We start from the raw sequence: 14,503 nt of genomic DNA, 5'->3' as shown, positions 1-14,503 counted from the left end.
CAAGAGTTCGCGACAAAAAGAAAAAGAAAGGAGGAAATTCCCTTTTCCTGTGTTCTTTAAACATGAAAATGAGACGTTTTATGTCATGCAAGGTATTTTATATTAGTTTCATTTTCTTGTAGTTAATGAGCATAGCACCATAAAATCTTAGTACTTGAGTCTTGGGGAATTTCATAGAAGGAGCGAAGAGTTCATCTACGATACTTTGGGGGGAAAAATATCAGATAAAGGCATTTTAGACAGGATGCCAAGGAGACAGGATGTTACGCAATTATTGCATTATTTCGAACATGCTTTGATGTCCGCAGCCACAGCCTATGCCTTGTCTTTTCATTTATGTATTGCCAAGTTGAAGCTATTCTCCACTTTGGGACCGATGCAGCCCAAATCCCGCTTGTAGATAGTTTTTCCTTTAGCCCACGGTCCTTGGAAGATAATAGATAATAGATTTCCCGAATATATTTTTTTTTTGAGGGAATGGGAATAGTGTGAGAGGGAATAGTTCCAACGACTGAATAAATAAGGGCTCTCTGCACGCTTTCAATCCAGCGCACTGCTACGCGAATGACACGATGTCGAGGACGCATGCGCAGGAGCAATTGTCGGGGAAAAGATCTACGATAACGGTAATGTGCGAAATACGACTTTGGTTTTGTAGTGTAATGGAAAAAAATGTTAAATGAAAACATGATAATAAATGTATAATTTAAATAAATTATTAAAGCATTGGCATTCTATAAAATATATACGTAGCTACTAAATATTTGGTATTAAACGTGTTGCTAACATTACGTTACTCATCTGCCAAGTGAATGTAATATATCGGCTATTGCTCGCATTGACTAATGCTTAGTCTAAAAGCCTGTGCCGAATTTGTTTTTATTTTACTTTTACTTCACAGTTTACAAGATGATGAGTAGTTAGCGACCTACTGTTGGACAGGTAAGTTTTTGTTTTTGTTCTTTGTTGCGTTTAGCTACATAAAATAATTTTTTTTTAACGTGCGACTAGGACAAATGTAACAGAATAAGAAGTTCTGAAATGATAATAATATTTTATTCGCACCGTGTTAATCATAAATTATCGTGACGCAGATCATGGAAAGGTTAAAAGATAGTATACCCAGCTAACTGTCATGTCAACAAAACTGACTCATCAGAAATAAAGTGTTCATAGGTCAGGAAGCTTTTAAAGCAGCATTGACCTGAACTGAGAGCGGGTGCACCGTCACCTACTGAGAAGTTATTATGGTTAATATATAAGCAAACAGGACAGACATCAGATTTTAATTGATAAAGGCTCGAAGAGTTCAAATAATCTCAAGTGTTTCTTTTATGAAACAATTGCTAAATGTATTTGCCCCGTGCCCTTCCTGTTGCTGATAGAATCTAGAAATTAAAGTCTGCCAGTTTGTTGTCAAAATGTGTATTAGCAGTAACTGTAACCCATTTTGACCTTAATTGCGATGACTGACGCATAAACAGTAATATAACTTTGTAAAAAGTAAGCGAAAGAACCTTCTTGTGTCTCACCCAGAGGTCTGTTACAAACTATTATAAACATTCACAGGCTTAAAAGAAAGATTTGCAGCATCCAGCAGGTGGTTAGAGAGACGGAGAGAAACAGAAGAGGAGTGTCAAGACCTCTGCTCATGTTAACCTTTGAGCCTGGTAAAATAGTGACGTAACTCAGCATCAGGACTTTAAAGCACGTTGCGGCTAGTGTATTAAAGCACTCGTGGTTAGCCTGACAAATACATTGACCAGTACAAAGACAAAGACAGCGGGTGAAGGGTGAGTAACCTTTACTACTGTTAATATATCAGTATAACTGTTTTTGACATAAGGATACTGTCTTTTATTCGTTCAGTTATATTTCATGTAACATTCTTCATTAATAACCCACAGAAACTGAAAAAATGAGGAACTCTACAGAGAAACAGAATGTTAAAGGAGTTTCTTTTGTAAGTGAGATGCTGATGGTGTATTTTTCTTCTGTCATAGCGTTTGTCCTCATGTGAGGTATTTTTGACTTTAATTTGATAATATCCATATTTCTTGGTTTTTCTCTCTTAATGCGCAGAAACAGAGAAGAGACAGTACCTCAGCCATGAGTGCTTTCCCTGAAGGTCCCCCGGATCTAGATTACAGGGAACCAGAACCTCCTCCTAAGAAACACAAGTACCAGCAAAGCTTGAAAACCCTCATCCCGTTCCGTTTTGGCTCAAAGTAAGACATTCATCAGATTTCTCAACACATTATAACTGGGCTACATATATATAAATATCAATAACGAAAGTGTCCATTTCATTAATAGATCAGAGAAAAAACTAAAAGAGCATCTGTTATTGCTAAGGAATGAAACGTTTCTGTCTTTAATCAACAAGTCTGTCGTTGATATACAGTTTCTGAAAAATTCATCCTAAATGTGCATTTTCCAACTTTTTACAGCTCACACCCACTCGATGATGCTGGTTTCTTCTCCTTCACATCATTTGCGTGGATGTCACCCATGATGTGGAAGATCTTTAGGAATCAGTTAGATGAGGACTCACTTTTTCTCTCACCTCATGATGGAGCCCACACCAATGGAGAGAGGTACAACAATTGAGCAAATTCTTCATAAGCTTTCCATTCGAGTCTTAACTTAATTTAGCACGTCTCAGCAGAATGAGTGGCTCCTCCGGTGTAGCAACTGGCGAACATGAAAGCATTAAAAAAGCCGTTGTCTGATGTTTTGGAAATTTTTGCGTGGAAATAAAAAATGTATATATATTTATTTATATATATTTCTGTTGTGATTAAGATTCCAAAGACTGTGGGATGAGGAAGTCGCCCGTGTGGGTCTAGAGAAGGCATCTCTTTCTGCAGTTATCATGCGTTTCCAGAAGACAAGATTTATAGTGGGATTCTTCATCTCTGTCCTGTTTGCTTTCGGATCATTTGTCGGTCCGGTATGTATAATAACTTAGACGCACATAGCATCTTCAGTTGAAAAACAAACCGACTATTACTTTCACGTTCCTTATAGTGCTCTACATTTTATATTGAAGATGATCCCCTTTTGAGAGACACACTTAAAAATATAATAGCGACTATAAATACCTTTTTATGCTTTGCGAGAAAATAAGTAAGCATGCTATTAGTTGGTTCTCAAATAGAATAATTTATATTGTCATTGTACTAAATAGTTTTTCTGATACACATCACGGATCTGTTTGTAATGTTAGTTTTTGCATTTTATATGCCTTCACAGTCAATTTTAGTGAATCAAATCCTGAGCTACATCGAGCAGCCTGGGTCATCTACACTGCTGCATGGCGTGGGTTTGTGTGTGGCCCTGTTCGTGGGTGAATTTAGCAAGGCATTTTTCGCATCACTCCTGTGGGCTGTGAACTTGCGCACCGCTATCAGAGCGAAGGGAGCTTTCTCAATGCTCGCTTTCAATAAAATCATCTCTCTCAGGAGTCTGACCAGCATTAGTATAGGAGAGGTAAGCTGTCGGTTGCCGATTCAATTAAATGTTGCCATTTAATTGTTTGTAGAATCAATGTATTGGTTATTTGTTTGGGGGAAATTATTTGTGTTTATTTATATTTACTAATCACTTTTAATTACTTACATTCGATATAAATAGAGCTTGTTGAGTTAATGCTGTGTTTCTCCATGGTGTAGACGATAAACGTGTTGACGAGTGATGGCTATCGGATGTACGAGGCAGTCATATTTGGGACGTTTCTGCTGTGTGTTCCGTTCCTGTTGATCATATGCATCATTTATGCCTGCGTCATTCTGGGATACACGGCACTTATCGGAATTGTGGTCTACTTGATCTTCCTACCAATACAGGTGTGCTGGTCCCTCCTGTTACGTGTTGTGAGATCTGCATTTGATATTTGCTTGTCACAGTAATGTTCTGTTGATTTTCTTCGTGTGCACTGTAGTTCTCCATTGCCAGGCTGATCGGTGTGTTTAGACGGCGGGCTGTATCTGTGACAGACAGACGTGTTCGCACTATGAATGAAGTTCTGACTTGCATCAAACTCATTAAGATGTATGCGTGGGAGGAGTCTTTTGAGAAAACAGTCACAGGTTGTCTATCCATCTATTCATTCATCCACCCATTTTATTTTAGTTACTCATGATTCTATGCAACGCAATAGGCTACTTTCTCTCATCTATTCCTACCTGTTTTTTTTTTAAAACCTAGATATCAGGAAAAAGGAGAAGTTGCTATTACAAAAGGCTGGCTATGTTCAGAGTTTAAACTCGTCTTTTACAACAATAGTTCCCACACTAGCAACCATCCTCACCTTTATTGTCCACACGGCACTGAAACTGCCTCTTCTGCCTTCTACTGTGAGTGTGAAAAACAAAAATAGGCTTATATTCTGCTTAAATTCATAAATAGGCGCTACCGGTCATAAAGCTTGGGGACAGAAAGAAATTGAAAGTTTTACTACTTTTAAAAAAAGTGCTGTTTTTTAAACATAAAAAATAGCACCAAATCATTATGTTAGAATGATTTCTGAAGGATCATGTATTATGTGTTGAAAATTCAGCTTTGAAAATTCATCACTTGAATAAATTACATTTTAAAAATATTTTTCAAGAGAAAAAAAGTTGTATTTTACTGTACTTTTGTTTGCTGTATTTTTGTTTTTTAATTAATGCTGACTTCTTTTAAAAAAACATTATGTAGTCTTACTGACCCCAGTGGACTTTTGGTACTGTAGATATATATTTGAGCATTTTAACATCATTAATTTTATGCAACTGAGTTATCAATAACCATCTTATGTTTTCTCCACAGGCCTACACTATCATTGCTGTATTTAACTGCATGAGGATGTCTATGGGCTTGTTGCCCTTTTCTGTTAAAGCGGTGGCTGAGGGTAAAGTGGCTCTTAATAGACTCAAGGTTGGACTCTTTCACGTTTCTCTCATTTTATCCAAAACCAAAGATAATTATCTCTCCTTTATATCTAAACCATTGTTGAAAAGATCTCTTTTCCCTGTGATTTTGTACCTTTGTCCCATTATCTGTTGTAATCTGGTATTAGTTCATGACATATTGAGGAAGATTTGAATATTGTTCATTCAAGTGCCAAGGACAAGTGTTTAGAAAACAAACTTTTTTTTACACACTCTTTATGTTGATACTCTGACAAACGTCTATCATGTCTAAGTAAAGATTTTGAATGAAGCTGGTTTTTCCCAGCAGTACGATGCAAATAACCAAACATTTAATGCTTGCATCTGTACAGAAGCTTATGATGGTACAGAACCCCAAAGGCTATCTCAATCAGGATAAAAATATGGAGCTAGCGCTGGCCATGGAAAAAGCTTCATTCTCCTGGAGCCAGCCAGATGCCATGAACTCCACCGAGAATCCTCAAGATACCTCTGAAAAAGCCAACTTGAAACCTTCACTCAGAAACATCAGCTTCACTCTTTCAAAGGTGTGATAAGACTATACTATATGAGATGTTATGGCATTCCAATACATTCAGGATGTGTTCTAGCACTACAGCAGAGTCTCTTTGTTCATTTATAGGGAAGTCTGCTTGGGGTGTGCGGCAATGTTGGAAGTGGAAAAACATCTCTGATTTCAAGTATTCTTGAGCAGGTATGGTGCCTTTTTTCTGCATCCTAACAAACTGTTTTGTATATGATATGATGAGGTGTGACTTACAGTATAATCATTTATTCCTGCAGATGCATCTTATAAGTGGGTCTTTATCGGCTAACGGAACATTAGCATATGTTTCCCAGCAAGCCTGGATATTTCATGGGACTGTAAGGGACAATATCCTCATGGGAGAATCATTTGACCAAACCAGGTGAAATTATAAACGTCAAATGCTAAACCAGGTCAAAGACTTTAGTCAACAGTTATGCTTTTGTTTTCTGAAAAGTGTCATTAGAGTTCACGTCTGCTCAGTAAACTTTACAATCCAAATCAAGCAGTGCGGTTGCCAGAGCTTTACTAAACCACAAATAGTTATGACATTTTACTGGAGGCCAAATGCCAACACCAAGTCTATTATGCCAGCATCTCTACTGGCCAGAAGAGGAGAGATTAATGTAGTGGAAGATTTAAAATAGTCAACAAAGCACTAAACTGAACTAAACTAAAAACGTACTGTCATGTCTTAAAGCAATGAAATTATTCATGACCACAGTCTTTAACCTTTTTGTCATGTGTTTTCAGCTATAATAAATCTTGATAAAACCTTCTACAGCATGATCTACTTGAAAAGTAAAAGAAACCTTCATGAAGGTGTAGTGGTTAAAGGTCTTTTAGATCTCATATGATCAGAATGTATTATAGAAATTTAGAATGACTGAAAGTGCCCCACAGTCTTTGGCAAAATATTGAAGCCATAAAAGATCATGACCAACCTGATCCTGCTGCAAAATCTTGTAGGGAAATCTTTTACCCTCACACAAATTCAAAATTCTGAAAAAATGGATGAATGGTAAATTTGAGCACTCTTAGTCTCTTTAGATCTAAATATTAGCAAGACAGTAGTTTGAAATTCTACATTATTTCATTGAAGAGCTACATTTCGTGAGCATGTCCCTGACATACACAGTTTAGACACCGCTAACTATTCATCTTGAAATTACAAGCATAGCAAGTGCCAAGAGTTAATTATCTGCCCCTCACCTTTCTAACACATGTAATTTACCAGATCCTGTTTTAGTGCCAAGAAGACCATGAACTGCTTTATGGCGTTTTTATTGCTTGTAATGACTTTTATTGGATAGGGCAAATTTCTGGCTCTGGTCACAGTCTTGGCTGCTTTATAATCAATGTGAAATTGTTGTTGAACATTGATCCTTTGTATTGAATTGCTGCATCCTAAACATGCTTGCTGTGTTTTAGATATGCCAGGGTTATTCATGCCTGCTCTCTGAAACCCGATCTGGCCATACTTGCATATGGAGACCAGACAGAGGTCTGTTTTACCAACATAATGTACTTTAATTAGACACTAATACATTAGCATTGCAATACTAAAGAAATTAAGTTGACAACAATAGTTATGTGTGTGTCTAGATTGGAGAGAGAGGTATTAATCTGTCAGGCGGTCAGAAGCAGAGGATCAGTTTGGCCAGAGCAGTGTATTCTAACAGAGACATCTTCCTTTTGGATGATCCTCTGTCTGCTGTTGATGCTCACGTTGGGAAGCACATTTTTGAAGAATGCATCAAGAAAGAGCTGAAGAGCAAATCAGTCATTCTGGTCACTCATCAACTTCAGGTAATTCACTCTTAACATTATTCCGTCATGTCCATCATTGGCCTCTTTTATCTTTAAAAGATTCAAACTGTTGGTGGAGTAAATATTTACTCCTACCAGAGAACATATAGATATGATTCCCAGTAGCTTCTGAAAACATGAAAATGTCAGGGAATTTGAAGCGTTTTTTTTTGTGTGTGCAAAAATCATGGTAATTAATAAAATCTTAAAAGTCATTATATAATTATATGAAAATCCTAGAAATGTTAAAATAATATTTGAGAGATATTGTTAACTAACAAACATCAGGCTAGTTTCTTATGTTTATCATTCTAATTTTTTTATCTATAATACTTGATTTAGTTATAGCTCTTCTGCTCTGCACTTTATATAACTAAACTTACGGGTTGCTTTTTGCCAAACAGACATTTCTGAGATTAAGGGTTGTAGTTGTATGTATGTAAAGTTAATGTATAACTGCTGTCCTGAATGAATATAAAACATGCACTTAATCTCATGCAGCCAGCTTCATGAAGTAAACAATAATGATTAATTTGTGTTGTCGTAATACATTTAATGTATAACTTTATCGTTGGGAAAATGGTCATCTAAGCTCGTCACGATTATGTAATGGCGGGAACACATTTTCTTTCACACGCATTTGCAAAATTCAACCTTAAGAGAAAGCTCAAACCTTTTGTTGACTCGTGTCACACATCATGTCCTAGCAAATGTGTGAATCAGCGTGATTCAGCACAGCTGCCTTTAATGTGTTACTACACATAATGATCTGAAAATCATAACTTTTAATTAGCCATTCTCAGATTTTATACATGCTTATCTCAGGCCAGGCTATCAGCTGCTCCTCTCTGTTGTGTTTGCAGTATTTGGAGTTTTGTGATCAGGTGTTGCTGTTGGATAATGGGGAGATGAAGGAGGCAGGCACTCACAGCGATTTGATGAAAGCTAAAGGCCGCTACGCTCACCTCATTAACAACTTCCAGCTGGAGCAGAGCAATGTAACCATTCTCACTTACTTCTCTTAGTTGCTTTATTAATTAAATATGCCCTTAAAATAAACTTATGTTCACAAGTACCAGTTTTCAAAACTAAGTAAAAGACAAAATCTGAAAATAAGATGGATCTGTGTGTCACTGAATTTCATCTTAATTTTAATTTTTGGACCATATAGGAAAATTTACAGTCTGATTCCAAAGCACATACTGAACGCAAAGATTCGAAGCAGACCGATCCAGAAGCAGAGTCCAAAGTCAACGGAATCGAAAATCCAGGTTATTTCAATATTTTAACAAGAGTATATACTTTTCTTTCATTTTGGATCCCATTAGGAGAGCAGCAACAAATCAGAATTTTAAGCTATTATTTTCATTATAAACTGCCTTTATATTTTTCTGAGATTGTTTTATTTTGTAATAAATAACAAGAAATAAATGCATATATATATATATATTTATAAATCTTTTGTAAGAGATATAATCAATGTTATGGTTTAAATATTCAGTCCCTTTGCCTGATAAATATTAAATGTAATGAATAATTCAAAACAGACATCTGCTTAAAACTTCTTTGTTTCGTTTCTCTTTATAGCTTTTGATATGTCTGATGAGAACCATGTAACAAATGAATTACCCAAAGACTCTACGGAAACAGAAGGTAGATAAATGAACACATTCACAATGTATAATCAAAGTATATTGAAAAAAATATTTATTCATAGTGGTTAAAATGGCCTGTATGTGTGTTATAGGGAAAAAGGATCAATTAGTATCCCGAGAAGTGTCACTTGAAGGTTCAGTTACATGGAGGACTTACCACGAGTACTGCAAAGCTGCCGGAGGTTTTTTTCTTTTTTTCTTTTCTCCACCTGTGTCTCTTTGTACTTTGTAAATGCAGTAACACTGTTTCTAATGTATGCCTTTATCTCTGTCTTTATATGTTTGTAGGGTATATACTGATCTTCTTTGTTATTTTATTCTTCTTTCTTCTCGTGGGATCAACTGTTTTCAGCAGTTGGTGGCTGAGTTACTGGTTAGAACAGGGATCAGGGGTAAATACAAACGCACACACACACACACACACACACACACACACACACACACACTCATTGAGACCTTACCATCTTACTATCAAATCAAATTGTTTTCTCTCTCTTTTCTTACAGAACAGCAGTAGTAATTCATCAAGCAGCGGTAATATTTCAGAGAATCCAGACCTGCCATTCTACCAACTGATTTATGGCATTATCATTGTTATTATGGTACTGCTGTGTATTCTCAAGGGCTACAGCTTCACTAAAGTCACTTTGCGTGCTTCTTCCAAACTGCATGACACCATGTTCAAACGGGTACGACATATTTAAAGCAGAATATAAATAGATGTTTCTTTTGCTATTGGTTCATGAAAAAAGCACTCGCTTTTATAAAGTTGAAGTGATCATCGTACTACTGTTTATTCTGTACAATGAGAACTGCAGCATTTTGATACCATATGACTGTACTTTTCACCAGATCCTTGGCAGCCCAATGAGCTTTTATGACACAACTCCAACTGGCCGCCTGGTGAATCGCTTCAGTAAAGACCAAGATGAGGTTGATGCAGTTTTGCCATTCAACATGGAGAACTTTTTGCAGTTCTGTCTGACTGTGGCTTTCACCATTGTCACCATCTGCGTAGTGTTCCCATACCTCCTGATCGCCGTGGGCATTCTCACAGTCATCTTTGCCATAATCCTATAGTAAGACATAAACATTACACCTTGACATCATAAGATGAGCTTTTGTTTTTATCCAGAAGTAGAATAGAAACATTGTATTTACAGATCCACCAAACAGGTTTCAGTGGCGTTAAATATACAACCCCTCTGTATTTTCTTTTCGCCCTAGTGTTTTCCAAAGGAGCATTCGTCAGATGAAGAGAATGGAGAATGTGAGTCGTTCTCCCTGGATCTCTCTCACCACCTCTACCATACAGGGACTCAGCACCATCCATGCCTATGACAAAAGGCAGCAGTACATTGAGCAGTAAGTACCCTCGATATTCACTTATACTAGAAAATATTTTACAGTGCTCGGAAACATATTGTGTTAGTTGCCCAAAATTAATATGAAACAATTAAGACACTCGTAAATCATATCCCAGAATGAAGAAAATATTCAGCATACCTAAGGAACAGCCGGCAACCGTTAATATTTAGACCAACAACATTTACAGGTGGGATATTGCTGTTATGCAACAGTCCAGTTAATACTAAAACCCGCCAAAGATAGCTGTGTGTTGCCACCTACTGGTGTAATAATGTAACTTGCAGAAAGAGAGACTGCTGCTGTTGGATCATGTATGGCCAAATAGATTCGAGGACTAGAACTAACTGTTGTATAATTTGAAATAACATTTAAGCTGTAAGATCTATGGCTTTTGAAGAGAATTCAGTAAAAAAGTTTTTCACACAAATGCTGTTATTAATCGTTTAGTAGTTTAATTAACCGATTAATTAAAAGTCACATATTGTTTGTGTGTTTCCAATGACAGATTTAAGATGCTGAGCGACACCAACACGAACCACTTCATGCTGTTCAATTCTGGGACTCGCTGGCTGTCGTTTTGGTTAGACTTCCTGGCCGCTACTGTTACTCTGTTAGTGTCGCTTTTTGTAGTGCTCAGCTCCAATGATGTCATAAGCCCTTCTCAAAAGGGCCTGGCCTTATCTTACACGATACAGGTAACTCAGAAAGGCTAAAACGGTATGAAAGTTTACATTGTGTCACGTTTAACTAGACATCTGAGCATGTTTCTTGCGTTTCCGTCATCGCAGTTGACAGGAATCCTTCAGTTTGTGGTGAGATTGGCCACTGAGGTGGAGGCCAAGTTTACCAGTGTAGAGAGGCTGCAGGAGTATATCACGGTAAGAGGCTTAAACATGAAGTTTACCTCAGTATACCATGCATTCACGTTCAGTTTAGAAGATTCCTGTATGCTTGTCTGCTGTAGAGTTGTGTATCAGAGGGTCCACGGAGCATCAAGGATGTGAATACTCCAGCCGGCTGGCCACGGGAGGGCGCCATTACCTTTAAAAACTACAGTATGAGATACAGGGACAACACGCCCATAGTCCTCAATAATCTCCACGTCAATTTTAAACCAGGGGAAAAAGTCGGCATTGTGGGACGCACTGGCTCTGGTGAGAGAAAACTTATTGTTTTATTCAAAGCTTTATTTGTTATTTTTAAATGTTAAACTTAATTTTCACTTATTATTAAGTTAATATTGAGTTAATATCAACAGTTACCTGGGTTAAGTTCATATGTTCATATGATATAAGTAAACGCATAAAGCAGCTTGTGCCATTTACACTATGAGCGGGAACGTTCTGATCATTCTTTGACCCTCTCTTTCTAATTCAGGGAAGTCCTCTCTGGGTGTGGCATTGTTTCGTCTGGCAGAGCCGGCTGAGGGCACTATATTTATTGATGATGTGGACATCTGCAAGCTGGGGTTGAGAGATCTTCGCAGCCAGCTCTCCGTCATACCACAGGATCCTGTACTCTTCATTGGCACTGTCAGGTGACCTCTCACCTTTCAACTCTACCGCTCTTCTCCTATCTTATTCACAATTTGTTACTTATTCTACCAGTGAATCACCTCACAATTATTGTGAAATCACAATTGCAATAATTAATTTACAATTGCAAGGATTATTTACTTTTATTTCTGAAGGGGTATTTTTTAGTTTTAGTTTTATATTTTCATTTATTTCCATTAGTTTTTGAAATGTATTATTATTTTTCTTATATATGTATATATATATATATATATATATATATATATATATATATATATATATATATATATATATATATATATATATATGTGTGTGTGTGTGTGTGTATGTTCATTTAATTTGAATTATTTTTTGTTTTATTCGTTTTCATTGGTACATAAAGTTACAAATGTTAAATGTTGCCTTTGCAAAAAAGGCGAAAATTTATATAAATTTATATAAAAGTTTATTAAAAAGTTGTTTTTATTCAAACTTATTTAAACTTTATTTCAAACGATACATGTTAGTTCACTGGTTATTAAAAAATAATGATTTGCACAGATGAATCATTTATAATAAACACTGCAACATTCCATTAAAAAAAGAAGAATTGTTGATTTCCATTTGATGGTGACTTTGGTGTGTTTGTTTGTGTGGTTACTTTATACAGGTATAACCTGGACCCCTTTAACAACTACAAAGATGAGGAGCTCTGGCTCGCTTTAGAAAAGACCTTCATGAAGGACACGGTAAAGACTTTTTCAGCTCCAGGCTTCCGAAGTTTATAAACTCGATGAACAATAGTTTTTTGTATAAGTATTCGGCATTTGATCAATTGGCACTTTAACTCAATTCACTCATTACGATAAAGTTAGCTTTCAGGTGATCCGTGGGGTGCCATGATTTCATTGTGATTTCAACAGTCACGGTTTCTACTAGGAGCAGCTCAAACATCATTAAGTTAATCTAGCCTTTTATGTGAGGATATAATTTATTGAGAGAGCAAAGAAAAATCACAATATAAGAGTGGGCATGTTAGTGTGAGCTGCGCTATAGTGATGAAACATAGACGTAACATCTGCTTAAATTCCTCTCAGTACCTTTCAGACTTTGGGCCATGGTAACATAAAAAAGAATAGAGAAACAGCAATAGAATATAATAGTCATAGAATATAAAAGAAACACTCAGGCATTCAGGTGTTAAATCATCCACACCTCTCTTTCTCGTTCTCTCTCTCGCTGTCGTAGATTGCTAAGCTGCCAGAGAAGTTGCACTCTCCAGTAGTGGAGAATGGAGAAAATTTCTCGGTCGGAGAGCGGCAGCTCATGTGTATGGCTAGAGCGCTGCTCCGCAATTCAAAAGTAAGAACACAAACACATCCAGAATCCTCTCGAAAATACTCCTTGCTCTTGACGGGTCTGATAAAGCTGTGTTCATAGATCATTCTACTGGACGAGGCGACTGCGTCTATAGACTCGGAGACTGACAGCATGATCCAGCACACCATCAGAGACGGTTTCCAGCACTGCACTATGCTCACAATCGCCCACAGAATCAACACGGTACTGGAGAGTGACCGCATACTCGTCATGGACCAGGGCAAGGTGAGCCACTGCCTCTCGTATAGACATTTACACGGCAAGCAACGTATAAAGTGTTCATTTGCAAAAACAGATAACTCAGTTTTTAACATTTTTCATTTACATCAAATTACAGTTGGGTTATTTTGATTAGGTTAAAGGATAACTAAAACAATTGGCTAACCAACACAATAAACACGCGATACCGTAATAAAAAACGGGATTTTGGAAAATTCGTTTTTGTAAAGAAGCTCTTCATATATATTCTAAATATATCACAGCATCCTTAAATGAGCCTACTTCTATGTTTTCTTTCAGGTGGTTGAGTTTGATCCACCACAGGAACTGATACAGAGGCCGAACTCTTTGTTTGCATCACTTCTAGCTGCAGCTAATCAAGTGAACTCCTAAAGCACTTACACTCATATAGTCCTTCACAATGTTGCAAGTGTCTGCAGCAGAGCTTATAAACCGAAGGGGCCATCCTTTTTCTAAAGGGGACCTCAGTAAGGACCCAAGAAACTTTTCAACATTAATAAGGAAAACCATTGCACTTTTTTTTTATTTGAGCTTCACATTATTAGTTTAACAATTCTGTTGTGAAACGTCAGTGGGTTCTGCACATTTTTGTGCTTTTTATGTCTACTTGATATTTTGTATTTCACCCAGACTGGGTTTAGAAAACTATTTACTTATATCACAGTTTAAGCTTTAAATGTTCACTCATTTTACATAGGTTCATCAAATGTATATATTTAAAATATTTATTTGATTTGTATATATATGAAACAGATTTTAAAGGATTACACATGCACAAATAAAGCCTTGTTTCTCTCTTGTAAGCTTGTATTTCACTTTATAACACAAGATGTTATATATTAGTAAATTTCCTTTACTGTGCTTGGAGAATGTTCTAGTTGAGTGAGTGTGTGTGAGTGTGTGTGTGTGTGTGTGAGTGTGTGTGTGTGTGTGTTTCTCATCTTGGACACTGGGTGTCTCTCTCCTCCTCCAGTACCAGAGCTTATTGGGCCATGGTTGCATCAGTGGAGACACTAACTGATGAAATGTGTTGAAATTTCAGCATCAGCGTGCATCTCAGACTGATGAGGGATTGAG

The 14,503-nt window shown here is 36.8% G+C and overlaps 1 protein-coding gene across 1 annotated transcript; it reads left to right on the top strand.

The window, feature by feature from the left end:
• The first annotated feature begins 338 nt into the window (after positions 1–338).
• abcc12 (ATP-binding cassette, sub-family C (CFTR/MRP), member 12) lies at positions 339–14,229 on the top strand. The gene is made up of 33 exons (XM_043245472.1): positions 339–626; positions 902–942; positions 1,570–1,793; positions 1,908–1,963; positions 2,083–2,228; positions 2,451–2,597; positions 2,806–2,953; positions 3,256–3,492; positions 3,675–3,848; positions 3,944–4,091; positions 4,210–4,358; positions 4,813–4,920; positions 5,267–5,461; positions 5,557–5,628; positions 5,718–5,842; positions 6,892–6,964; positions 7,066–7,269; positions 8,133–8,267; positions 8,441–8,540; positions 8,857–8,922; positions 9,017–9,106; positions 9,213–9,316; positions 9,431–9,613; positions 9,777–10,003; positions 10,152–10,289; positions 10,798–10,987; positions 11,081–11,170; positions 11,257–11,446; positions 11,670–11,829; positions 12,477–12,555; positions 13,055–13,168; positions 13,247–13,411; positions 13,706–14,229. Exons 4-33 carry the CDS (start codon positions 1,919–1,921, stop codon positions 13,796–13,798), a joined length of 4,095 nt encoding a protein of 1,364 aa, XP_043101407.1. The 5' UTR covers positions 339–626; positions 902–942; positions 1,570–1,793; positions 1,908–1,918; the 3' UTR covers positions 13,799–14,229.
• Positions 14,230–14,503: the final 274 nt, after the last annotated feature.

Source organism: Puntigrus tetrazona, chromosome 7 (assembly GCF_018831695.1).
Source record: "Puntigrus tetrazona isolate hp1 chromosome 7, ASM1883169v1, whole genome shotgun sequence".
NCBI classification, from domain to species: domain Eukaryota; kingdom Metazoa; phylum Chordata; class Actinopteri; order Cypriniformes; family Cyprinidae; genus Puntigrus; species Puntigrus tetrazona.
This window is presented reverse-complemented; position numbering and strand designations above follow the sequence as displayed.

What these genes read in the sequence shown, in the direction of transcription:
- abcc12 (XM_043245472.1), top strand. Translation starts at nt 1,919, where the DNA reads ATGAGGAACTCTACAGAGAAACAGAATGTTAAAGGAGTTTCTTTT. An exon ending in TCAGCTTCACTCTTTCAAAG is followed by an intron (nt 5,462 to 5,556) that starts GTGTGATAAGAC and finishes GTTCATTTATAG; the next exon opens with GGAAGTCTGCTTGGGGTGTG. An exon ending in AGACCTTCATGAAGGACACG is followed by an intron (nt 12,556 to 13,054) that starts GTAAAGACTTTT and finishes TCGCTGTCGTAG; the next exon opens with ATTGCTAAGCTGCCAGAGAA.